General features: G+C 41.8%; 1 protein-coding gene across 2 annotated transcripts in view; it reads right to left on the reverse strand.

Annotated features, from left to right (window-relative positions):
* Positions 1-26,710, reverse strand: part of NCOA7 (nuclear receptor coactivator 7) — a 99,371-nt gene that overhangs the window by 21,791 nt on the left and 50,870 nt on the right. For both annotated transcript variants that reach the window (XM_063329675.1, XM_063329674.1), the window contains 4 exons: positions 5,260-5,339; positions 4,299-4,406; positions 2,806-2,907; positions 1,638-1,763 (listed from right to left, as the gene is read on the reverse strand). In XM_063329675.1, coding sequence (XP_063185745.1) covers positions 1,638-1,763; positions 2,806-2,907; positions 4,299-4,406; positions 5,260-5,339 — 416 coding nt within the window. The remainder of the gene's footprint in view (positions 1-1,637; positions 1,764-2,805; positions 2,908-4,298; positions 4,407-5,259; positions 5,340-26,710) is intronic.

Here is a 26,710-nt window from a genome sequence, read left to right on the forward strand (position 1 = left end):
TTTCCCATGTCGTGCTCTTATACCCTCTCTTCCAGATGAGCTACAAAATTCAACAGACCAACTCAGAAGCTGTGTGTAAATCATGACATCTGACAAATAGGGGCCACAGATCAACAGGAATGATCTACACTGTAGATACTATTAATTAGCCAAGGTCATCTGCAAGGCAAGCCAAGGAAGGCTAAACAAATGGCAGGTAAAGGACCACAAGCTTGGTTTGTTGTTTTTGTTTTGTTTTGTTTTTTAAACTGGGAGATGCCAAGCTGATGGCTTGGCAGTGGCAAGTTAGTACATGTGCGCCTGCTCCTTTGTAAAGCAAAGTCCGTATGTATTTCCCATTTGCTTCTCTCGTATGACTCACATACGCATGCCTGGTTTGTGTTTGGATGAAAGAATCAAAACCAAGTGCAGAGGCTTCTCCCAAAGGTATGTAACTCTATTTAGCCAGAAGAGCAATACATCAGTAGGCTGTACTTCCTACCCAGCCACTGCAGGAAGCAAGGCAACAAGGGATTTTTAGCTACACTGGCAAAAAAGCCGTCCCACTTTTGATTTTCTGACTGCAAATTTTTCAGTCCTACAGCCATAAAATTGGCAATCCCTATCCTCTGCACCTAGCAAGCATCACATAACAAAGCAACAGGATTGCTCTAATTTACATTCAAGACATCAAGTAGCCCTCTGTTACTTTCTACACAATAGCAGACTAAAAAATTGCAGAGCAGTTAAATACAGTCTACATCCACTCAATGCGAAAAGCAGACAAGAACTGCAGGTGTAAACACATCCATCTTACAAAAGTCAGGACTACGGGAAAAATAGGTTTAAACTACAATGGTTAGCATCTCAGTGTTATAAATTCCAGAGAACTTGAAAACCCCAAAATGCAGACATCTAACTGAAACCAGAGTCAACAAGATATATCAAAGTAGACAGTTCAAGACAACAGTGTCCTGCAAGCTTGAGAAGAAGAGAGGCTTAAAATACTGCCCAAGCTTTGTGCATTTGCTTCTAAAACAGATGCTGTAAAATTTAGGGTTGCAGTCCCAGTGGGAACACATATGTTACAAGAATGCTTGCTAGAAAAAGAAAGGAAAGAAAGGTTGTATCATGCAATATTTATCTTTTCATTAGGGTTTTCATAACATTCATTAGCAAGTGCACGCAACGTGGACGTATTTGGAAACACTAAAGTTAAAATTTAGCTTAAAGTCATAAATGAAACAGGTAGGCATGTGCTCGTTTTATAAAGCTGTTGCACAATTTGATGGAACTGGACAACTAATCCTGACACGTCATAACTCTGAAGTGCAATTTTCTCTGTGTATCTAGCAATATACTCTTAAACAGATAATTCTGGGAAGACGTGGTAAGGGAATGAAGATGGGTAGGATAGAAGAGCTATTCTTTCATAAAGTAATTATCATAACAGATGAAATAATTAAAAGAACAAAATGATACAGCATATTACCACGGTACCAATGCACACAGCAGCTATAGATAAAGTTACCATAACAATTACATTCTTTACAAACACAGAGCACGTTTGACTCTCCCAGTATTCACCTCTCACTTATCCAAAGAGATTTTGCTTGTAAAGAATCCCATATAATGCCCAAAAGTGAGGTTTCACCTACCTTACCATCTGTGAAGTAACGACAATTCATTTTTAAAAATTTGACAACCACAGGCTCATCCTCTTCTGAAGTAGAGGACAGGATTCTCTCAACTGGTTTGAAGGCCTTTCTTGCCAAATCAGCATCCTTAAAAAAAGAAAAGTTCAGTGCAGAGCAGCAGGACCAGAATCGTATACTTTTAGATTTTGGGGAACTGTAAGACCAGCTTCAACCAACTATTTTCCTTTTGCTTAAGGAATAAAAAGTGGTGGTCACGTATGTATGTATGTATGCTTTAGACAGTATCCTCGATGGAAGAAAAACCTCAATACAAATACCAGGCAAGAAATTAAAAAATGCCAAGGCAAGTCAGCTAATGGAATTTCAATGAGATATTCTCATTAAGAGAGGGCCAGTCCTACCACCTCATCCACACCAAAGACCTCTGCACACAGTGCACTAGTGTGATTCCCCAGGCACGTGGCACAGAGGTGTAAGACCAAGGTTAAACAGTTATTCACTCCAGCATTCTCTCCACTTTTTGACAGTTATGGATTTGAAATGTCTAATTGTTTTAACATCAGCAGATGAACAGCCAAACTCCTAAAACTACTATCTAAAATCATCATGGTCAATCACCTTTCTAAGGAAAATGAAGTATCAGCTATGCCAAGGCCTTTCACAAAGATTAAATCCAGCAGTCTTGTGTATATAAGGCAAGTCTATATATGGGTACCACCGTAACACACTTAACTAGAAAGAAACTGACTGCTCAGACTAAGCTAACAGCCTCCATGTTCCAGCATCCCAATGCAGGATCAAGGCTCTGGACTGCAGAGCAGCACAGAAATCTCCAGAGTGAAACACTAAATAATTCTTCATATTTAACTTTCTATTCTTTAAAAACTATAGACTACACCATTTTCCATTGCTTTGATAGACTGTGGGCCCAACTGAACTTGCACTGGGTTTCTACACTCAGACTGAATTCCCTTCATTTGGCCTATTTTAAAGAGATGGTAAATTTTGCAGTATAGCAAATTAAGACTGATGTTACTCAATATTAACAACACCACACATATGGTCTGAACTGTAACCTCAAAAACCTGCTATTTACATAGCCCTGAATCTCAGCTTCAGAGTCAGAAATCTTGTGAGCAAAAGACCAGTCAACCAACGTTTGACTTACAGGGAGTTTATCATATTCAGCATCTGACGATGAAGGAGAAACGGGAGCACCGGGACTGAAAGAAGACAGTTTTGCAGCACTTGCTTCTGGCACAAAGAGAATCTAAATACAAACACATACATCAAAACGGTAAGACACAAGCTTTAGAAAGTTACTCACTATAAACACTACATTCTACTAGAAAGACAACCCAATATTGATCACTTGCAATTGCAATGCACTCCTTAACAACTTATTCTGGAGTCCTTCTTCATAGGTGGTGATGGCGGAGCACATGCAGGTCTAATGAATTACAGGATCTAGCTCTACATTTTGTTTTGCAGCACAGGCAAGAAAATAAAACATTTCCCACAGAATGAGGACCTCCTCTTTTTTTCCCCCAAAGTTACAATCCCAGGTTGCCTTGCAACTATCACAACTACAAAGTAACTGTAAAATGACTATTAACAGTCATTAACTCGTAACAGCAACCTCTGGTCCGAAGAGAAGGCCAGTGTTGAAGATGGGGGATTTTTAGTGGTAGAAGTTTGCTAGAGGTTGTCTGTTTCCAAAAACATACTTGCATCTAGAAATTTAAGAGAATATTCCTTACGTGAACCAGCATTGTACCATCATGTACTACATTTAAAAGTGTAATACGCTAATACACACGTATATAAAAATATAACGCTTTGTTTGAATTTTCACATTCACTCACAGTGAACATCCCAGATTTTTAGTACAGCAGTACTAAAACTGCAGTACAGCTTTGGACCTCCACCCCAAATAAAAACAGAGAGCCATTTGTCACAAGTGTCAGAGCAAAGATACTTCTAAAGTTAAAAAAAAATGTTCACAGTATAGTTTTAAACTAAAAACGTTCAGAAAAATAAAAGCCTTTTGCTTATCCCAGCTGTTGTCTGCTGGGTATCCTTATGCAAGTCTTGCCACCTCTTTCTGCCTCAGTTGCCCCATCTGCAAATCATGACACTTCAATCTGTTCATGTCTGTGAAGCAGAAGTAGAGATCTGCTCTTCATGAACCAGGTGTTAGCCTTCACATTTGCATTTCCATTACATGACTCTCCCAAAAACAGTCTATCTCCATTTATTTCTCATCTTACAGGAGACTGATTCATCCCCAATGTAATGGCAAAGAGCCATTCCAATTACTGTATCTAACTCTCTAATTCTTTAATGTATTATATATAGCATTTATCTAGGCTTCCCAAGAATTCTACTCTCTTGCAACAGCTACATTACCCTCTTGAGCTTCAGAGTTATCTTTAGGCTTTAATGACAGCAAATAAATAACAGAAGTCAGATACGGCAATTACAAAGCTCACCCCACAACTCCAGGTAACAATCTAGCGAGTTCCCCTTTGAGGGATTTAAACTACTGTCCATTATCCTTGTATACAAATACTTAAAAGACACATGAAAGTAGTAAAAAGCTTTTAAATACATAGCAAATAATCAGGTTTCGGGTATAAAAAAAAAACATAAAAGATTTACCTGGCCTGGCACAATCGTCTGCGTGAAAAGCTTATTGAGCTCCACAAGCTTGTTTGGGGTGATGTTAAACTTTAATGCTATGCTGTTTATGGTGTCCTGGTTTCCAGCCTGAAGAAAAAGTTGAAGCTTAAGATACCATAGTAAACACATTCAGCACACCAGCTGAACTAAAGCCATCTAACAAACTGTTTGCAGGGAATAGATTTGAAGATCTCAACACACCTTCTGTTTAATAGCTTACATGATAAGCCAGTATTAATAAAAAGAAAAAACTATTCTCTCGTACTATAAAGTAGATAAAACGGAGAGGTGTTATAGATGTCCCTCTCCTTTTCTCATAAAACTTCAAAGCAGCACCACCTTATTTACAACTGGTCTGGCAAGTGGCGAAAGCACACGCACTGGAAAGTTTGTTACGCAGTCAGCAGTTGCGGCACGTCAGGCATTTGTGCTGTTCCCAGCTGGGACACTCGCCTCCCACAGTTGCTCTGTGCGATGGAGGGCAGGGTTCAGGGACCTGGCCGGCTCACACAGAGACCTTCTGGGCAGAGCCAGTTCTCTGAGCTGCCACAGCAGCGCACTGCCACCCTGCTCCAGCTTGAAGAGGTCTCACATCATCTCAAGAGCAAGCACAGGCCAAACACTTGATGACTTAAGCAACACTGTGGAATGGAAGTATTTTTCAAAATAACAGAACCGATTACTAAAGAGTCATGGTGCCAAAGTAAAAATAGGACTGGCAGCTGTGAGAAGAGGCAGAGGACCTGGGCTGAACACTAGTTCAGGACATGAGCCTCACTCTTCCCACATAATGATATCAGGCGCAATCCCTATTGAGATAAGTACAAGTTGCAACCAGTATTCACTTAGTGCTTTTAGTTTTGTGCCACTGGCTCCCTCTCAACCTCAACAACTCCACTTTCAAAACGCAGACATGAACAAAGCACACACCAATACTTACAGTGTATTCTATGGTACCGTGGGGTTTCTGAGAAACCATTTTTTTCTCTTTCTTTTCATTGGTTTTGTTTTGATTGTCATCTAAAGAGAAAAAAAAATGATTCAAGTAATTGACTTTCAAGATGTTTGCTTATCAACATGTTTTGAAAGACATCTACAGGATGTACAAATTGCAGCTGTGAACAGGAACAAGAGGGCACATCAAAAATATCAATTAAGCCTGAAATTGCATTGCAAGGCAAGCAAAACTTCTTCAAGTACAGCAAGTTTATTAATCATTCAGGAACTCTGCAAGAATAACGTATATGTGATACCATATCAATACAGAACTGCCCCCATGTTTTTCTCCGTGATTGCTACACAATTCAGCTGTTGGATACAAGCACTTTTTGTGATGAGCTGCTATCAACGCTGAGGAACAAAGAAGTAGATGAATGGAGGCACTGATAACTGCATCAGTACAACCACAACAAATACTGGTTAATCACCACTGCACCTCTAGTACATCATATTTAAATACTATTTTAAACTGCGAAGGTAAGAGTATGCTAAGAGTCCTGCAAAGCGTACATGCATACAGTATACAGTCAAGTATCAGAAAGCACAAAGCTCTTTCAGAAGACATTTTGCATCAGCTACAGTACACAAAACTCATCGCACCTGCAGAAACCCTTCCAAGATGCAAAAGGCACACGTGAGCAGGTTAGCTATTTCCAATTCTTACCACAGCAGAGGGTGAGCGAAGCCGAGGATCAGGGAAGACGCCTGCTGCCCAGCCAACCCCCGCTCCCTGAAAGTGATGGCAGCCCCGAGGGCTCACCCTCCGCACCCTGAGCCCAGGCCTGCATACCTGGGGGGTACGAGGGCGGTGCGCAGCCCCAGCTCCAGGAGCGGGGCTGGGGTGTGGAGAGGCCGTGCATGGCTGCTCTGCTTGCCCAGCCTGCTTGTCCCCGGCCCCTCAGAAAGGTCCTGCTGCCTCCGGCAGGGTGCTGCAGCCCGGCCGAGACAGGGAGAGGCAAGAAGGCAAGGCAGGGCTGGGACTGTCAAAACCGGCATCCAGGGCCAGGAGCAGGGAGACGCTGCCCTCCTTGGGGGGACTCTTCCCAGGGTCCAAACTGGAAGCTCCAGAAGGAGATCAGGGCAGAAAGGATGGGGGATGGCAGTGCAGAGCTTCTGGCTTGCACTCAGGCTTTGCTGCAACCTTTGCTATTTCCAGAGAGCAAGAGGCAGACAGTAAAAAGAAGGGTGCGGGGCACCTGCCCCACTGTAATGTACACAGGAAGAAAGGAGGGGCTCAGAAGCATTGCTGCACCTGACCCTTCTGACGGCCCATTTCCACAGCGAGATTAATGCTAGGGGCTGCCTCAGCGTCTTCCGCAGGCTACACGGTCAGAGACTGTCTCCTCCAGTCAACAGAGACTCACAAGAGCCCAGCCTGGTGCAGGCAGCTGAACATACATCCAAGCACTCCTGCAGGGGTACCCCACAATGACCTGCCGGGGATGCAGTCATGAAAAGTGCCAAGGTTAGCCAGGTAACAGATAGCAAAGACGTTTTTCCCACAGCGTAATAGAGGCAAGAAGCATGCAGGGACTAAACACATACAATTTAAGTCCATGTGGGTAGCACACAAGGCATGAAGGACAGAGGTGGGAAGAGGAAGATGAGGACGACGCTGGCTTTTTCCTGATAGCATTTTGGAACAAAGCGTCACTCAGTGATCTCAGACATTTCATCTCTGAGACTGGAGACCTACAGTAAAACTTAAAATTAGCATTCTTGTTGCCTTTTTCTGATCATTTGTACCTTCACCATTGTCACACCATGTTCCTCTGATCAAAGTCAAAGCAGTCTATAGTGACGGATGGAAAAACAGGTAATGACAACGTTAGCAGGGCACAGCATTAAGCCATCAGAAACACAATGCCAATATGACAGACAAAGAAGTGGCAACTAGTGGATATTTCCTTAATCCACTATTTATGTACAACTGCTGATATGGACACAATCCTGCCTGAAGAAACTCCCCCAACTGACAATGAGTGAGTTCACGCTATTTTGTGCTACTCAGAAGATACCACTTCAATTACTCCAGCATAACTAGAACTATGTATCACACACCATGCAGGGCACACTACCTAAGCTGCCTGCAACCTCTCACTGGAGAGAGACAAGAAAGGTTTATAGGTAGACTTCATCTTCTAGTAAATCATTTGGTATAGCTGGAAAAGTAGATGAGTTTCCAGATATACTAACACTTGCTTAGCTCTGAAGCAGCACACAAAGCAGGAAACAGTTAAGAACAATTATTTCATACTAACTAGACATGCATTGGTAAGACCCTGGGGTGGGGGGAATAAAAATAAAGTAGCCCAGAGAGATGGAGAGAAAGAGAGAGAGATTTTGCGCCCGCTGAATGTGAAAAAGTTTACATCTGTGTGCGGATGGGAGAAATATGCCATAAAAGCAGTTTCTCTGCAGAGCTTAAGATGTTTGGTATTAGCTAAATGTTTTCATTCCAAAGCACTGTCTTTGGAATGTGAAATGGTGACTGAGAGCCAACTGTGACAGCAACCACTATGCCACTGTGACCACATGAAGACCACAAAATACTCTAGCAATACAGACAACTTCCTTCTCTACAGCTTCCTGCCTGGGAGGGGATGTTCCTCTCTCTCCCACCTCTCTCTCCCCCTGTAAAGTATTTTTCAGGTCCTCCTATTTGCATTGGCTGCAAGGTTTGGAGATTAAAAAACACTACCCAGTGAAAAGTTATAACCTGAAATACTGTGTTGTAAGGAGAGACATAATATGCTCTAGTTCTTGGCTGACAGGACCATGGGTCTGGTTGTTTAGTAGGGCCCTCAACACAACTGTGGTGCAACACAGAAGAGTGAGACAGATAATCACACATAGTGGAAACACCAAACTTGTAAAAACAAGTAAAAGAGAAAAATTAAAAAGACAAGCTGAATTTAGACTAACCATAATATAGTCCTTCTCTTGCCAATAAAGGTTAATAAATCCTAAATAAGCCCAATTAGACGGCTTGCTTTTCTTTCACATCTATATGCAAGAATAAATGTTGTATAGCCTGTTTACCTACAGGCTAAAAGAAACAGTCAAAGTCTGTAAACTTACTTGTCTTCTGAAACCAAAATCTGACACTTCTTGTTTGAATAGTTTTTCCATCACCCCCCCAACCCCCTTTTCTTTTTTTTTAAAAAAAAAAAAAAAAAAAAAAAAGAAAAATCCTATCAACAAGGCGTTTTGGACACCGTCCTTACACTGAGCCGAATTACTTGGCAGGCTTTGGCAATTCCAAACCACATTGCATCACTTTGCATAGTGGAAAGTCTTAACTAGTCTATGTTTTTAATTGTGCATATAAAGATTTAAAATAATAAATTTTAAAAAAAATCAGACCTTCAGAGGAAAAAATTCCAATGAATCCATTCAATCTGACAGGTACTGCTGAGGCCACTTATTGTACATGTAAGTGAGGCCAAGGTCACAAATTATGCTCTACATGACTGGTTACAGCAGAAGGGGTGGAAAACCTGGCAAAGCAAGGAAAACATCACAATATACCATTTCTCCAGTTACCTTATCCTCTCTTGTTTCTATTTCAGGAAGCCAAACATTTTCTGACACGATCTGAAGGCAGCTAGCTCTAGCAGTAGTCCAAAGGCACCCAAGAGCACATGCAGGTGTGATGGAGTCCCCAGTAACCGTGTATCTTTCAGACAGAACTAGATGGAAGAGCTGCACCTCTCCACAGGCTTTAAAATAAATGCCCCTGGCTACTTTTTGAACTTGGACACATGCTTAGTGATGAAACAACTGACAGTTCTGCCTCCCAAGTTTTCCTGCACTGCATGTGCGCTGTAGATGGGATTGTACAACCATGAGAACTGACTAGGTGTTAATGCAAATTTGATCACACTGCATTTTTAGGAAAAGGGCAGAGTGGGTGGACTGAACCTCTCTATGATTTCAAGAAACATGTAAAATAAGAATTACATAAGTATAGTAAAATTAATGAGCAATGAGAAGAATGCCAAGTGAGAACAGGCAACAAAATACAGGCCTATTGAAAACAGTTAAGTCTAGAATGGACATTTTTCTGCCCTTATTGATATATTTATACCTACCTCACTTCCCTAGTACACTGTTCATATTTTATTTTGCAATGCTATGGGAAACCTTAAAAAAAAAGGAATAATTTGGAATTCCTTACCTAGGAATAATTTGGAAAGCAACTACTGAAGGAGTACGACAAAGAGGACAATCAGTTTATCATCCAGAAGACCTTGACGCACGATAGGAGAATTGCACCTCTATGTAAACGGCTGTGTAAGTAGATAGAATAGGTCAAGAAGCATTAACCGAATCCTGGGTCGCTCACACTGACATATGATGTGCCACTGCAAGACGATACCATCACCACTAATGCTACAAGCCTAACCTGCTGACAGTGGAAATCAGTGCGAGGTTTCCCAGTGCTGGCAGTGGCAGCTGAACCCGCCCAGCAGTTCCCAAGCCATCAGTTAGGCTGACGTCTGGTAACGCTGGCAGGAATGCTGATATAAACAAGGGGCCAAAGGACTGACCACTTCCCACACCAGGTAAACAAACTCAGCCTGAGAGAATAGAGGCAATGGCACACTTGGACCAAAAGTCCATTTTACTAATTAATTTGTCTTACCAAACACTTAGGCAGCAAGTAAATACAGAAATCTTTCCCCTGACTAGCCCCCTTGGCTTCTAGAGATCATGTGTTTCCCAGGGTAGAGGAGCAGCATCCACTAAACTGCCCAGTCCCTTCAACACCTCTACACCGGTCCTATGCCAAGGAACCCCACAGTACCATGACGGGGCATATAAAGTAGTGCTTCCTTTCCTGCACTGTTTACTTCATTAATTCCACTGAGCATCCTAGTTAATGCTATTTTAAGGATGAATAAATAAATAGTCATTATTTACCTTCTGCATACCATTCATGTTGTCACAGATTTCCAACATCTTCTGTGAGTTATTTCACTTTTTCAGGTTGACTAATACTAGTATACTTCAGACTCTTTCCTATTTCTCTGATCACACAGGCTGTCCTCCTCATTAGTTTTTCTTCTCCTACTATATCCTTTTTGAGATGGAGGAAGGAAAACCAAATGCAGATTCTAAGATGCAAAATATCCCATTAATTTGTGCAATGACATAAAGAGGGTTTCCTTAAAACTGTAAGATACTAGTCATATTTTCCCACATCACTGAGTACATCACTGCTGTTTTAGAACATTCCAGTCCTACGTCTCTATGACAGATTTGTTAGAAGAAAAAAAAAAAAAAAACAACAACCTGTATTATTACAGTCTAGCCAAGCACAAGGACCAAGGAGTGAAAACCTGAAGACAGCTTACAAGAATCTGAAATGCAATAAATTCAGGGGAGAACAGTTATCACTTGGAGTAACCTAATCAGAGTACTGATAAGAAATTAGGCAAACAAGGCTTCCTGGGATAGTTCCCTTATCAGTGAATGAGGCCTGATACCAACTATCTTGACAGAGATGAAGTACAATAAGTATCACTTAAGCCATTCTAAACAGTCACGGAGACCTCAGGAATATGAAAGTCCTGCTTCACCTAGTAGTGGAGGAAGGGCGAAGACAAATCAGTTTATCTGAACAATTTTTTCCATTGCTACTTTCTAGACTGACATTTTTATAATTTTCAGCAATACTGTTATGTGCAGAGTTGTGTAAGGATGATTTAATTGTGTCTCCACAAGCACCTTTCTGGTTCTTCTCATGGCTCTCAAAGCGAACTGAACAGCGTTCACATTAAAATTATTACTTTTAGATAAGAAGTCCTTCTTTCAGTTCCTGTCAAGTGTGGGTGAACCCCATCACCACAGGGTCCGGATCTGTGTTTTGGGACATCCTCCACGCACTCTGACATTCCAACACTTCCCAGAGGCCGCAGCAGCCTTCTAAGGAAGAGACATTACTCCAGCCCCATTCTCTCCTTTAGCCAGCTGCAGCAGCTGGGGTGCACAGAAAGGTTTTCTGGCCATCTGATCAGACCTATCTCCCTGAGGAAAAGGCAGCAAGTTAGACAGAAACATTCCCTGCTCAGATTTGGGCAGTGGACTGCTACCATGTTAAAAGAGAAGAAAAAAAACCCAAACACATAACCAAACAAAAGAACACCACAACATCCCACCATCTCAGGTGTGCTTTTCTGTTGTGCTTCAGACTTTTCCCACAGCCTTCTGCCAAGCCCTCACCTTTACATCTGCATTACTTTTCCTCTACTGAATCATATTATCACTTGGCTCCCTCCTTCCCTACTGCTGAAGTCACTTGAAACAAAAAGGCAGCTGTCGCCTATCATGACCACATTTGCGCTCCTTCATTAGTGAAACTTCTGCCACAGAAGAATAGCAATTCCCTCATCAAAACAAATCCAGGCACATGATGCTGAAATATCTATGCTTTGAACAACTGTTCTCTGCTCTCAATAAAAATTGTGACTCTCCACTGGTTATTTTCCAAGCAACTCTTTCAAAAGTATAAAGAGATCACCAGAAAACACAGGGCCCCAACAAAAATGACAAGCAGTTCAAAGAACTGATATAAAAAAGGTAGTAACTCCTTCTGCTATAAATGGAGAAGGTATTTTAAGGCACTTTTAAATATGAATTTGGCTATTGATACTTATGCAATATTCATATACTGCAGCTTCTACATGAAAAACCGCAAATATTTTCAGAGAACTTAAATTCCCTCTTTATTTACTCCTTCCTCCTCAAAACATGCCTTTAGCTCCTTTTCAGAGGCACAAAGCAATGCTACATGTTACATGTTTAACAGCTTATTACCACCTGAATACGCTGCACTAAAATGTGAAGTGACCCTTTCCCACCACAGCCAAAGCAACAGAGGACCCACTGCCATTCTTCCCCCCAGCCGTGCGCAGGGCTGGAGGACAGACAGCACCTGCACTCGGGCAGTGGGGCATTTTTGGGCAATGGGACACGTATAGGGACCTGCACACCCAGAAAGCCCTCCAGCTGAGCAAGGGCAAAGGGCCTCCCTGCAGCAGGGTTCCTCCCACCAGGAGCCTTGCAAGGAGACATTGTCTAGGGCAGTATCATTGCCACTTTTTTGCTGGCTCTTGAACGAGGTGAGCAGGAGACACAAGCCCTGCAGGGACAGTGCAGGAGGGATGAGCGCTCACCAAGAGTGCCAAGCTCCAGGCAGCTGCACAGCTCTCGTGTTAAGAGGGCAAGACATGTGCTGCTGCATTCAAATGCTGCTGCATCCTTTGTGAAGATCTGCTTGAAAAGCGAGAGGAGGAAAGATCTAGCTTAAAAGGTTGCTGAGGTTTAGGAAAAGGGGGGGAAAAAAACCCAAACCAAACCACAACCACTCAATTTGAGAGGGAGGTAGTTCACGCACTCCACGTGTCAAGAGGAAAATTTGACACATTATTGTAAAGAAATAGTGAGATGTAGCCAACAGCCCAGTGCTTTAAGTCTAAATCTCAGCTAGAAAACAATATGGCAGCAGCTGAAATGTACTGGAACTAGAGTATTGCTGAAGCAGCATGTTGTTGGGCACCCAGAAAGAAACACTGAAGAGGGGTGACTAGAAGACTCTTTATATTTAATGCTATGGTCAGAAGGGCAGTTTAAAAGAGAGGATGCAAAGTGTTGTGAGCAGGGAGATGTGCACAGGATGTCCAGTAAAGGCAGAGGCAGGGGGTTCCTGGCATTCATTCTGGGTGCTGTCTGAAGACACAGGAAGGATTCAGATCAACCGATAACCTTGTATCGGACAGAAAACAGACACACTTCTGCGGCTAGAGACCAGTACTTAAGAAATAGGTCACGATGATGTTTCCCGAGGCACAGCAAGCCTTTAAAGAAGGCCACTCTAGATGCATGTGCCTTGTTGATGGAGGTTGCACAATCAATCCTCCACTAAAAAGGGATGCTGATGGACAGGACAGCATCTGCCTCCAGCTCCTGTGAAACTTATCCTGGGAAAAGGGAGATGAGTTACTCTCAGGGAGCTCTCTCCCACCTTTCTCCAGGTCCAAAGCAGCCTACCTGAAATGTGAATATTCAGAGTCATGGGGAAGAAGGAAGGAGAGAACATGAAGACAGGGGGTGGGGGTGTCCTTGTAGCCAAAAACAGGCAAGACAAGGCTATTGTGAGAGGTAACAGGTTTCTGATAGACCAGTGAATATAAGTGGAAAAATCAGAGAAGTCTTTGAGACCATGAACGCACTTTTCGGATCGTGCTTTGCTGCTAAATATACATTAGGAACAAGTTAAGATATCTGTCAGCTGGACAGGAGAAAAGCTCCCAGCTGCAATGATCCTATCTATCTCTCTTTACCTTTAAGCAAACTAGTTACACATGCTTTTCTTTTGTGCTGGGGAAAACGTCCTACATGAGGAAAATGCTTTGTGTCTTAAGCCTCCCTGAGATAGACTAGCTGCATGAACAAACATCATCTTCAGCTGTCTGTGGATCAAAACAAACATCACATTCCCATTTGCATTTGAGGCAGAACCGTAACACACACTGAGACTGTTTTTAAACAGCTGGTTAGATTCCAAGAAATAATTTTGTACATCCCTAGGGAATGTAGTGTACAGAAATGTAATTATCCTGAGCATCTCTCCCAAAGGAGAAGATGGTTCATGTTTCAAGACGCAAGAGGAAAACAGGTAAGAAGAAGTAGTCACATTTTGGGGAACCGTTCATACAATTTTTAAACCAACTCCCCATGATGCAACTGGAATGCTTCTGTAAGCAAAGTTCTTGCAGACACAACTGAACACCCCTTACCACAAGGGTGAAATACATATTGAGACTGAGCAAAAAAACTAATAGTTGTTAATTGTACAAAATTGCAGAAAAAAATTTTGTGTAATGCAGTACAATTGTACAAAGATATCCAGGATTGAAGTTTCAAAAGATTTATAAAGTGAGACCACAAAAAAAGTGTAGAGCTTCTGTGCTCTGGATTCCTTCAATCTCATATTATTCAGCAGTGACACTGACACCCAATTCTTCTTCAGGGCAGACACAGGGGTATGGTTTCAAAAGCCAAATTAATAGCTCCTAAGAGGAGAGGAGCTGGTCTCTCCTCACATCTCTTTCCACCATGGACTCTGGTTCTCATCTGATCCCACAGAGAGATTACTCAACTGATTAAAATAATCAATTATCTCAATTTTTGTTCTTTGTTGGTCTAGTGAATTGACTCATCTTACTTTGTGGTCAGATAAACGCCAGTACCAGTTCAGAGACAGAGAGAGAGGGGGGAAAAAAAAAAAAAAAAAAAGTAGTTTTGCGCAAGGGGAGGAAGCACAGGACCTCCCCCGTTCAGCAGCAGCAAGGTTTTAATTCACATTGTGGAACATCAAGCTCTCATAGCACTCAGCTGTACTTTGAAACTAGTGCCTAGGAAAACTATAGTCACCAGATGTATGGATGTAGTCTAAATCTAGCCCGGACCACTTTAAGGAAGAAATTTTAAAGAGAAAACCATTTTAGACATATGAAACTTATTTATTAAAGATTGTGAGGGACAACCAGAAAGATTCAGATAACATCAGTAAGTTTTAGCAACAAATAAGATGGTTGACAAGAGAGCAGCAAGGAGGAGGTAACATGTAAGAGGGAAGGGAGGCCTCAAGAGTTTTCAAATGAAGTTTGAGCAGTTCAGTCTCTATAAGGAATTATACCCAATTATTATCTCTAAGAAATTAGATGACTGTTGCTATAGCAGAGAACAAGATCCAAGATACAAGCAGGTCCTCTAGTACCATGAATAAATTGGTAATATAAGCATCATGGAATTACAAGTTATATGTCCTAACAACAGAGTTAATCTTGCTCCTATTACCTTTTCATACATTTTATAGAGTGCTCTTTACCATGAATGACATTAATTTGTGAGGTTTATCCTTCCCTTCCACAGCCAGGTGTCCTTCTGCATGCTCCTGCTTATAGACAAAGCAGTGGTGAAACAAAAGGAGGTCTTGTTACACAGAACTTTAAGCGTGACATTCAAAAGGAAATCCACTTCAGATTAGGAAAACTCCAGATGGGAAAATATTTGCAAGTGCTTTCCTGCATTTTGCACACGTGATCTAACTATACTTACTGTAGAAGTACTTGTAACCATATATTTATTCTGGCCCTGGATAGTCGCAGTGACATACCTGTAACAATAGGAAATGATCATCATTTCTGTGAGCTTGTTCTCACATGCTCTAGATAACTACTTTGTGGTGTCATCAAAACTATGGACTCTTCCTGACCTACTTTCCATTTACCACTAGTAACGGTTTCTCCCCACTGCTATTTCACCATCTCCAGCAGCCTATGTAAGATAGACTTGGCAGCATGTTGTTCACCCGGGTTATCCACAAAACAGACCAAAGTCCTACTTCACATCAACAGCACCTTAGATAAACCATTGTCAGCAGCCAAATACTGCATACTCAGTTAAGTGTTCTATCCTCCTTCAGAGCTAAAGTTTATGAACCACATTTATCAGCCCCACAAAAGAATTCCTACAAGCAATGGATGTCTACTGCCTAAGGGCAGATTAAACAGCTACCATCCATGAGGTCTACAGCTATCACGGAAGTAATTACACAACATACAGGTAACACATGCTATCTTCAACCTAAGAAGTGTGAATAACAGCCAAAGCAAAGATGCAGCAATAGAAACTTCAGCATGGGCTGCTACCAACTTGCTGAGTAAGTACACAACAGGAACGCCAGAACTGCATTATTATATCCTCCAGACTGTTTGGCAACAGTATGATCTAGCTCCCCACTAGCATGATCAGCATTACACAAATACACAATGTTAAGTCAACCTTCCTCAGAAATACCAGCTTGAATAAGACAATTCACAGCCTCGGCATACAGAAACGTCCTCCCCATCCAGGGTTCGGCTTTATTTATGTAAAAGAAATGCACAGACTCAAGATTAGAAGCTGCTCATACTATCTGTTGTCACTCCTTCCAGTTTCTAGTTCAAGACCATTCAACCTACCCCAAGATCCCAGTGTTTGACAGTCTACCTCTAAAATATCCTGCTCTCCTTGTACATTTGTGGAGGTAGAAAGGCTCTCTTGGGTGCACTGATAAAGACAGGTGGAACTACAAGACAAAATGAATTTTGTGCTTTGCCAGTTTTATCAGCTGATGTGGTCTTAGCCGTCCTACCACATTGCAATAGTGACCACAGACTAAGAAGTAGTCTACACACCAAAAAACAGCAAGAAGAATTACAATGAAAAAAACCACAACAAATTACTTTCCCTGGTTTTCTTTAAAATCAGGGGGAAAACCCTCCACATTTTCATTTTGATAAAGAAAGTAATAAAGTATCTGGTAAGTGCTCCCTTGGATAGCATTTCCCCCCCTTTATCCACTGCAGGTGAAAGAACTTTTATGGCCAAGTTGGTCACCTGCAGATATATACTCCATGCAGGTGTTTGTGCTATCAACTCATAAACCGGAGCACAACATAGCTGAAGTACGTCAGTCTTTGAACACACTACAGAAATATGCTGCATTACTGGGAACTGCAAGAAGAAAGCCACACGTCTCCTTAGATCAGACAGAGAAGGTCGTTCTTATTTTCTGTCACTTGCCCGGACAAGCTTTTCAGACATTTGGCATCTAACTGTGTGGTTAGGAGGACAATTCTTATGCAAATTCTATATCCTGTTTTCAGTTACTAAAGAAAATCCAGGTACCGGAAGCAAAGCTTTCACACTACCTTTGTCAGGCCTCTGCTGGACGGGAGTTCATTCAGGTGAAGTTAAGAAGCAAAATGGTGGGAATGAGAAAAAGCAAAGACTTCCATTAGGAAACACTAAAAATCCCCAACATATAATTTAAACTGCACATTGGTTTTGTTTGTTTCCACACACACACACACACACACACCCCCCCGGAAAAAAACACCAAATACACTTTTCATATTAAGCAATGCTTAAAAAAAAAAAAAAAATCAACACTTTCACACATCTGACTTTAATTTCTTCAACAAATTTACCTTGACAGTGACAAAGGCTTAATGCATGTGACTGTGCAGCTCCCCCTGAAAACCGACCCAATATTAGTCGCTCTGGAGCAGTCCCTGGATTTGAGCACAGCTCTACGAGCAGCTTAAACCAACCTACGATGACGCTGTTGTCAAAACAGGCAAATACACCGACCTTCTTCCTCCATGTGTTCCTGCCACCAGCCCTGAACTGGACAAGGTCACTATATACCAGTCTAAGGAAAGCAGCTCCTGACTGTCTGGGCTGGCGACGGCTGAAGGCCGGCACCGGGACCACTCATCTGGGCTGAAGAGGAGGATGGGCAGCACATCCAGCTGCATTTAGCAGCAGCGTGGACATCTTAGATTGGCTTGACGTGTTTATGAAGGTATACCCTGGGAGGGATATGGTGACAACCAGAGCTAGTTCCAGGCTTCTTATACAAAGGTGGAGGTAAAAAGGGCCCGTGATTACTTCAAGATGTGAGGGGATGCAGAAAAAGAAAGTTCAGTGATTTTTTTACTCACTTTGGGCGTAAGTAAACTCAGAAGCATTTTGGACAAGAAGCTGCCCACTGGTCTTTCTGTGGACTGACAGACAGCATTGCCTGTGAATTTATCATGAAGTGCGACCATAAAATTTCCGACTATCCACTGCATCAGGGATCAAAGACAATACAGAGTGAGAAAAAGCAGCCTGTCAACAGAGCAGGGCTGAGGGAAGGAACACTTTGGCGTCACAAAAGAAGACATGCACATTTTAACGCTACACGTGCTGTTTTCCTTCATTCATTTCGCTGCTTGAACACACAGCAGCTTGCCTGGGAAAGCTATGCCATGTAACATCTCTTCAGATCAACATGCTGCACTGCCTTGTCTATCGGTTGGTGATTACGACGTCACAGGTTAAAAATATAGGTGAAAATCACAAAGACTCTAAAGATACGGGACATATGCCCTGTTCTTGTGTATGGAGACAACATCGGCATCTGAGGTGTTTCTGAATGCCAGCACTTCATCACACAGATCCTCAGGAGCCATAGAAAAGAACAACTCAGTTCATACACGCTACTGATCCCAAGCGCGACCTGACGAGTCGCATCACAGACACCATGACAGACTGACGAGACATGAGGAAGCCTCAGTGTAGAAAGCTGTCAGCAACAGTGTTACAAATTGAAAGAGATCTGGCATAACTTTTTATTACTATTTAAATGCAGGTGAAAAAAGTTCTGCCTTTCAGAGCATTTAGGTTCGCTTCCAACAGTGTATTTCAAGCACTACACGGGAACTTGTTGGAGAAATTAAAAGCCTGCCTTGAGGATACCAGGCTTGAGTTATGCAGACGCCCTGAGAATGACTCCCTCATGCCTCTGCTTGGAGATCAAACGATTTGCAATATGATTTCATCAAATGCGCTATCCCGTGCTCCTTATGCATTCCGCCTATGAATATTCCTGCCTTAAAGAGATAAAAATCTTACAAATGTAAACCTCATGTCTGAAACTACAAAGAGGATATTCTGCCTCTTCCCTGGGGGCAGAGATCCCCAGAGAGCTACAGGGAGTCACTGGGCAGGGGAAAGAGATTATGGCACTGATAAACCTGGGTGCTGCAGAGGACTGCTCCGCAGGCACCCCGAGCACGGGTCCTGGAAACCTGCGTGGGAAAGAGGCAAAGGATCCAGTCTGCCTGGTCGATGGCCCTCCCAGGAAATGTTGAAGGGGAGAAGCTGTAAGAGAGTCCAACCCTTTCCTCCAGGACAAGAAACGCAACTAAAATCACCTCCAACGAGCTGCACATCCCCTGCAGGCTCTTGGAGTAACTTCACAGGGCACACGTGCTCAGCAAGCACAAGACCCAACAGGCAGCTGGCACGACCTGGAAAAGTTCAGACTACCCCAAACATGAGGAGCCTGTAGATTCTGTAAGCGAAGGACTCGCTAACCATGCGGACATATTTCACTTCATTATCCCTGGCAGAAATACGACAACTCTCTCTATTAATTCTCCCAATGCACTTGCCTTTCCCCTCCTGCACACGTACACCTGCCACAGCCTCACTGTGTGCGATCTGACCAATTGCTCCACAGCTTTCCTCCCTTCCTCCAGGGGCCGCTTTTCAGACATGTGAAGTGCATCTGCATTTAAACATAATTAAGAATGTAAGCGCTCACTTCTCCTGAAAATTCAGGCCCTGGGAAAACAGACAGCCCTGGGAACCACATCTGGTTCTTTCAGCAGCGAGACCAGTTTTAACTGATCGAACACCAGTCATGTCATGCCCTAGCCTGACCTTTGCGGAAGAGATCACAAGACATCACTATCTTAAATCTTATTTTGAATAACTGCTATAGCAGAACTTAACTTTTAGAAAATATCAAATCCTGGTATTTTTTCCCCAGAGTCAGAAATTCTACCCTTCTTAATTTTCTGCCTCAATAATTACTGCCACTGTTAAAAAGGTATCCCTGGTTTCTAATTTCCACTTGTTTCTCTCCATCTCCTAGCCTGCTCAGCCTGCCAAAACTCTGTGCTATGATATTTCAATTACTTTCACAAGTAATTTAGGATAAGGGTCTGGTTCCCCCCGCCCCGAACAGTTATAACTGAAGGAGTCTCTCACAACTCCCTCCAGTCCCACGAAATTTGCCTCCTCCCTGAGCTGCACTAAACAGAGTTCACAGTAAATCAAGTCAGAGAACTTGAGTTAAGAGCAAAAACATCCCCTGTCCCGGCATCCTGGGTCCTAGAGGTTCAGAGAAGAATAACAAGTACAAGCAAAGCCATGAAACAGCTTAAATGTAAGGAATGCCAAGTTCTTCGCCCTGATGGAAAAGGCATATTTTACAGAGAGAAGATTATAAAAAAAAATAATAAAAAAACCATAGGAGGCTTGAGATGGTGAGTAGGGATTGACTGTTCAGTTTCTTCTACAAGACCAATGGCCACCAAACAAAGCCAGCAGGAGCAAGACTGCTCTTCATGCAAATGGTGGCAAACCTGTGCAATCTTTACCAAAAAATATTGTAGAAACCTGCACAGGCCCAGGAAGAGACAAGCTAAGTATATGGAAGAACAATCCCTAAATCCACAACCTACAAGCAGCTCAGAAGTTCCCCAACAGCTGAGAATTGTCATAGGATGAGAGAACATTAAAGCAAATAATTTTACAAAATTCACTGTGTTCTTAATGTTCCCCAGACATCCAGGTGCGGCCTTTGTGGGAGAACAAATGCTGCACTAAATGGACCGTGGTCCATTGACAGACAACAGCTACGGATTACATACAAAACACCAAGTTTTGCTTATTTGTGTCTTTTACTTAGTTTTACAAACAGGAGCTTATCCATCAAGATGAGAAGTGGATTCCACATATGGAGAGCTCAAACAGCATCAAGATGTTTCCATCCAAATTTTCAGAAGTTAAGTGCCAGCAGCATTATTTCCGGCACTTACTGCTCAGATCAAATTCTCCTGCCTGCGGACAAGACATCCCTTCTTCATGCAACGGTTTGTAGTAAACACCAATTAACTCAGCTCGAATATAACCTGGTGGCCTTGATACCGATCCGCTGGGATTTGAGATCATTTGTTCTTATTCCAAAACAAGTGATCTGAAACTGTATGCCTTTCAGTCATTCATTCCATGTGGTTTCAGCAACTGATGCTAATGTAACAAGCGCCTGAAGCTTCCCAACCAGCCACTGCCAACTACATGCAGTTTACACTTACATGTAAGTTTACTGCAAACCCCTTGTTATTCTATGGAGACAATTACAAGCAAATAAAATTCTTCCTACGCTGCTTTAATTTTATTTGAGGTTTTGATTTTGGAAGAAAAATTATTTCCCTTTTCACCCTGCCTTACATCTACTCTAATTTTTTGCTCTCTGAAGCCAACCTGAAACACAAAGGCTAAAGCACAGACTCAGTAGACAAAATTCAGATCCTGTTCCTCTTACTGTTGTATTAAGCAACATAACACTGAGTAGTTCAGTTTGTAAATCACTTGGATTACTCAGAATACAAAGTACTTTGCTACAGGAGTAGGGCTGACCAAATCAAGCCCCCAGAGATTAGGGCTGATTAGTTACCTAATTACCAGCAAGAACTTATATGGATTTTCTTATTTTATAAAATGCAGTCCACATTTTTATGACTAGCACCTTAAATTAAGTACTCAACTGCATCCTACTTTTGAATAACTGTCCCAGGTAGTAAAGACAAAACCAGGACTCATCAACAGAATTTTCAACTCAACATATACTGAAAAGTCCATTTCAGATTAAGACTATTTAGCAAATGACTTATTAGAAACTATTATGCGAAGTGTGTTCAGTAAGTGCCCCACCTTTTTATTAAATTTGAATTCTCTATAAATTTTCACAGCATTACAAGCAACTTTCAACTTTGAAACAGAGTAAGTATGCTGGTATTACGGGAGCTGCCCCTGCTGATTCTGTGCCAGTCAGGGCAAATCTCACCGCATTACGGGTGATCAAAATTGCTGTGCTCTCTCTGTTTTATTTACTAACATTTATTCTTGGCCAGCTACGCAGAACATTCAGAGGCTTGGTAACTGCACAGGTGCCATGCTGCTCTCCTATCGCCCCCTGCCCGAGTGGTGGCAGGGAGGACAACTCAAAAAGGCATCAGTTTTCTGACACTGGGGAGATACTCTGGCAATTCCTGTTCAACGTACAATATACTGTCTCATTAAATGGGCACATACCATTTTTCCCTTTCAGGACTCTTGTCTCAGTGTTTAGGACTCCTGCTTGTTTTGGACAGAAGTCAGAGCTAGAGTAAGAGGAGGTTTTGTTAGAATCACCTCCCACTTGCTTGCTGTGGAAACTGAACACTGTACAGTGAATGAGAAAGGATGGCTTTATGATCACAGAGAATAATGATAAGCTAGTTAACTGGATTTTATTTTACTGATAAAAGTAATTGTGTGATGTAGGACAAGTCATGTAAACCAAACTTTTCTTTATGATGCATTTTTTAACAGAGATGCATTTTTAACATGCTGCTCATGATCTCAAGCAAAAGCAGTGCAATCTGGGAATATTCTGCACATCTGGAAGAAAGACACATTATATCATGCTGGAATAAATATATGGACAAAATTCAGAGGGTTGTGCTCAGCTCTAATTCGCACCACTGTTAGACTGCCTGCTTTCATAAGGTCACCTTTTTTCCTGTTTCTGTATCTTCAGTGTCAAAACTTCATCCAGGTTAGCAATTCCTGGCAGGAATCCTGGTTTCCTAGTCTTGCAGGAATCCATCTAACAAGTCTGTCCCAGAGATGTGCATCCTGCCCTAGAGCCAATAAACTGGTGCTTCCAGGCTGTTATAGTTACAGCACTGGGTTCCTGCAACTCGCCTCGTGTTTGTGGAAATGTTTTACAGCCCGTGATATGTGGGGGGAAAAAAAGGAAAACAAGAAGAAAATAAGAGAAAAAAGAATTTGAAACTTACCAAGTCAACATCTTCCACAAAACAGGCTTCCTACAGAAAGCGCATCTGAACCTCACAGCCAAGCTGCAGAAGTAGGTCAACTAGGTTATCCCAAGAAGAAGGGGAGAGCATCCTGGGCACTGAGCGTAGCAGCCAGGGTGCCTACGCAACCACTGCACTGTGCCAGACAGACAAATCCTTAGAAGTCTGAAAGAAGATTACTGCAGCAACAACAGCAGAAAGGGTAAGACGACAAAGTCAAGAAGCTGATTGTCACATAAGCCAAGAGATGAGGCAAAAATAAGAAGAAAGGAGCGTGACTTCCATTGGTCCTCAGGAAAGAAAAACAAGCAATGTTGGAGCCTCTGTTGTTTTCAGACAAGAAAACAAGTGCTGTATCTGCTCTTGTCTTAGAGATTTGGAGATTGGATGGTACAAATATATTCCAGAATTACAGAGCCATTGAAGAACCACACGAGTGCTAAGAGAAAAGGAAAATATGAGCTTACACAGGAGAAACCTTCTGGCAGTGGGAGCTGCTCAGCCATTTAGCAGTGCCTCAAGATAAACGATCAATACCTCATACCATTAGGTTATTTGTAACGGTGCCACCGGAGTGCTAGCAGGTGTGCTGTAGGGAGCAATCCCGGCTGGGGAGAGGGATGCTGGAGGATCCCTTTCTACAGGGTGCAGGAGCAGCAACCCCTCCTCCTCGGCTCGGTGATGCCACCCACCGGCTACAGGCATCAAGGCAACATAGCACTTGGTGGGTACCCGGCGAGGAGCTCCTCACTCCATCGCTGCGCTTCCATCTTCTTCAAAGAATAAGAAGTCTTTTAACCACCCTCTTTTCTATAAAGTGTGTCAGGGAGCACCACCACCCCTAGTTCTCCACAGCCTTCAGAAACTGTGTGGCAGTCTTTCTACCAGAGAAGAGGGATTTACTGAGTCAACAAAATCCTTCTGACAAGACTTATCAGCCCTTGCATAAATCTATTAAAAGGAATGACATTCAAAGTGAAAGACTAAGGATGTTACTGTCAGCATTTATGAATTCATAAAGGCAAATACATTCACAAGCTTCTAAAGAAGGGACGTGGTATGCAAGGAAAAAATTACAGCGAGATGTGATGTTCCTTCCTCGTTTCTCTTAGAACAATAAATAAAGAAGGATTTATGGTCCTGTGAAGCATGAAAGGGAGATTATTCAGAGGCAGGGGTCTTCATTCTGTGAGACCGACAGACATGACCCTTCCAGGCTCAAAGCAGCTTATGACAGGACCTCCATTAAGCCACAAAATAAAGTTTGTGTGCATCACCATATCAACATGCAGATGAGACAATGTGCAAGACTGTTGCTAGATTTAATGCATTTTTCTTTTGAGTAGGAAAACCAAGCATTTTGTCAAAGTGAAGAAAGTATTTAGAAAAAGAATTAGTAATTCCTTTATCAGATTTTCTTAAAGTTCTAGACATTAAGTCAAAGCTGGGTAATCAGAAAAAACCAACCACCAAAACACCCAAACCATAAGAGAGAGAGAGAGAGACTATTTCAGTCAGAGCACCTCAGAAACATCAATAAAGGGACAACTCAGAGCGGGGAAAAAAAATATCACATTGAAGAAAAAAAAAAAAAGAGGTACATACAACTATAATGTTAAATAATGAAAACAGATGTGTACGTATGGATAAACCCCATCAGCCAGTTTCATATGAAAGTGTATCAGCTATTAAAAAATAAAAGTCTTTATAGATTTGGCAGTACCTTCCCACCACTGTGTCTTCCAGCAGGGAACTGCTGAATTCACATCTTCTGGCAGAACTCAGCTCAGCAAGATGGATAGTTTTGTCCTCTACTGCATGTGAAGGCTAACTATTTAAACAAGTCCCATTTGTACAGGCTGCTATGGGTGTAGGGAGAGCTCTTGGAAACTGCTCGGGATCTTCGTGAAGGCAGCAGCTTTCAGAAGAGCAGCAGTAACAAACAGCCAGGCAGGTAACCACTGCCAGCTATAGCTGCTGTGGATGAAGGCAGATGTAAGAGATGCAGACTAATACTACAACAACTAACAATTCCACTAAAATTACTTAATTTTGAGAGTTGCATAAGGAACGTGGAGCTATTGCACTTGTTTCACAATCAACTATTTTCCATCTCTCTTCAAACTTTCACTTCCACAATTTTCATGCTCCAGCTGGGCAGAAGTCCTTATTTAGGAGCAAACAAAAGCAGGCATTTAAATAACAAAGGGAATTCTCTCTCTAGGGATTTCGTCAGCTGGGTCTGTGCTCAGCTCAACAGCAGCATTAAATTCTTGTATTTCTCAACAGGACTTCTGTGTTTCTGCAGAACACAGAGGCTTTGCACACCCATATGACAGCATTTCAAGTCACTCCTGTAATGATGCCAGTCCACATGAAACATGGGAACGCTTACGAAACAAACACCCGTAAAACCTGAGTTTGTATTGACTGTTGGATCACAAGTCGAAGACGACCTGGAGAGCTTTATGTTCTCCTTCACCAGCCCTGCAGCACTTTTCAGTGAGAGAGAGGGGTACCATGATCCCCCTTGTCCCCCATCTTTCCACCGCAAGTCCCAGCTGTTGCAGCATTTTTCACAAAACTACTGAAACACTAGAGAAACAAAAATTCAGCTACCTAACCCTACCCCCCCCCTTCCAATTCCTTTAGGTACAAACCAACAATAAATTGCTGCTTTTAGCAGATGCACTTTACAAGGAATGCAACAAAAGTTTATATTTTGGTGTGTTGTTTTTTTTTTTTTTTTTTTTTAAACTAGCATACTAACAAAACAGAAAGAGTTCACAGGTTCATTCATTAACAATTCTCCAGTTTTCATTCTACGGATTTTATTTCAAGAACAGTGTGGTGAGAACGTCAAAGACCTGCAAGTTTTCATTTAGTTCCCACATTATTGATCTCATCAGATTTAAGCCTCCCAAAAATTACAGACTGGTCAATAAATTACTGTAAACTCTTGAGCTTGTCAGGAAATGTTACTCCAAGGTTTATCTTCTTTTATGAGGCAACACAGGCCTTACCAAAAAAAGAAGCTCCAGGTGTGGACTAGTCTGTATGCCCCAGTCAACATCTAACATTTTTACTGCCGATTCATTTCCTTATTCTAATGGGAACTCCTTCTTAGGAGCCAGCCATTCATGACACTGTGTGAGCAGCAAAGAAGTCTGCTTCTAGGATATCTACAATCTTTTGCTGCCTGCCTTCTCTTTAAAAGAGGATTCCTTCTAAGATAGAACAAGAGTTCTCTCAATCTAAAAGATCATTCCTACAAAATACCAAGAGAAAAACTGGAGAAGTACTTCATAAATCATATCTAAAATTACTTACGAGTATCTAACAAATTACAATACACAACTGCAAACAGATGTGTATATGACTCATCTCATATTTATGCACAAACTGATTTTTTTCTGAATTACTTGCAAGAATACATCTAAAAAAGATATTTATGATTAACTGAGGTACTGATATAGTTGGGGGGAACAAGCGTTCCAGCACACATGCCCTTTGTTTAAAAATACATAGTTAATTTACTTACTTGTTCATACTTCAACAGACAAAATGCACATTAATTAAGACCAAAGTCTTATACACAACAATTTATGAAACAACCCCACCAAAAAAAACCTGAACCCCAATGCCATAAAACACTGAAGACAAATATTAAAAACATATTAAAATAAAATGCAATAAACTTAACTGTTGCCTATAACGACACTGAGTTTTAGAACTGAGAAACAAGAAATGTGTATTTTTTTTATTTTTTATTTTTTTTTTTTTTAAGAATTGCAAGGTTAAAGTTAGAAGCAGATGATACGCAGAACTACATAATTTTGTTTGATGTTAGGGGAA

This window comes from Chroicocephalus ridibundus, chromosome 3, assembly GCF_963924245.1.
Source record: "Chroicocephalus ridibundus chromosome 3, bChrRid1.1, whole genome shotgun sequence".
NCBI lineage: Eukaryota > Metazoa > Chordata > Aves > Charadriiformes > Laridae > Chroicocephalus > Chroicocephalus ridibundus.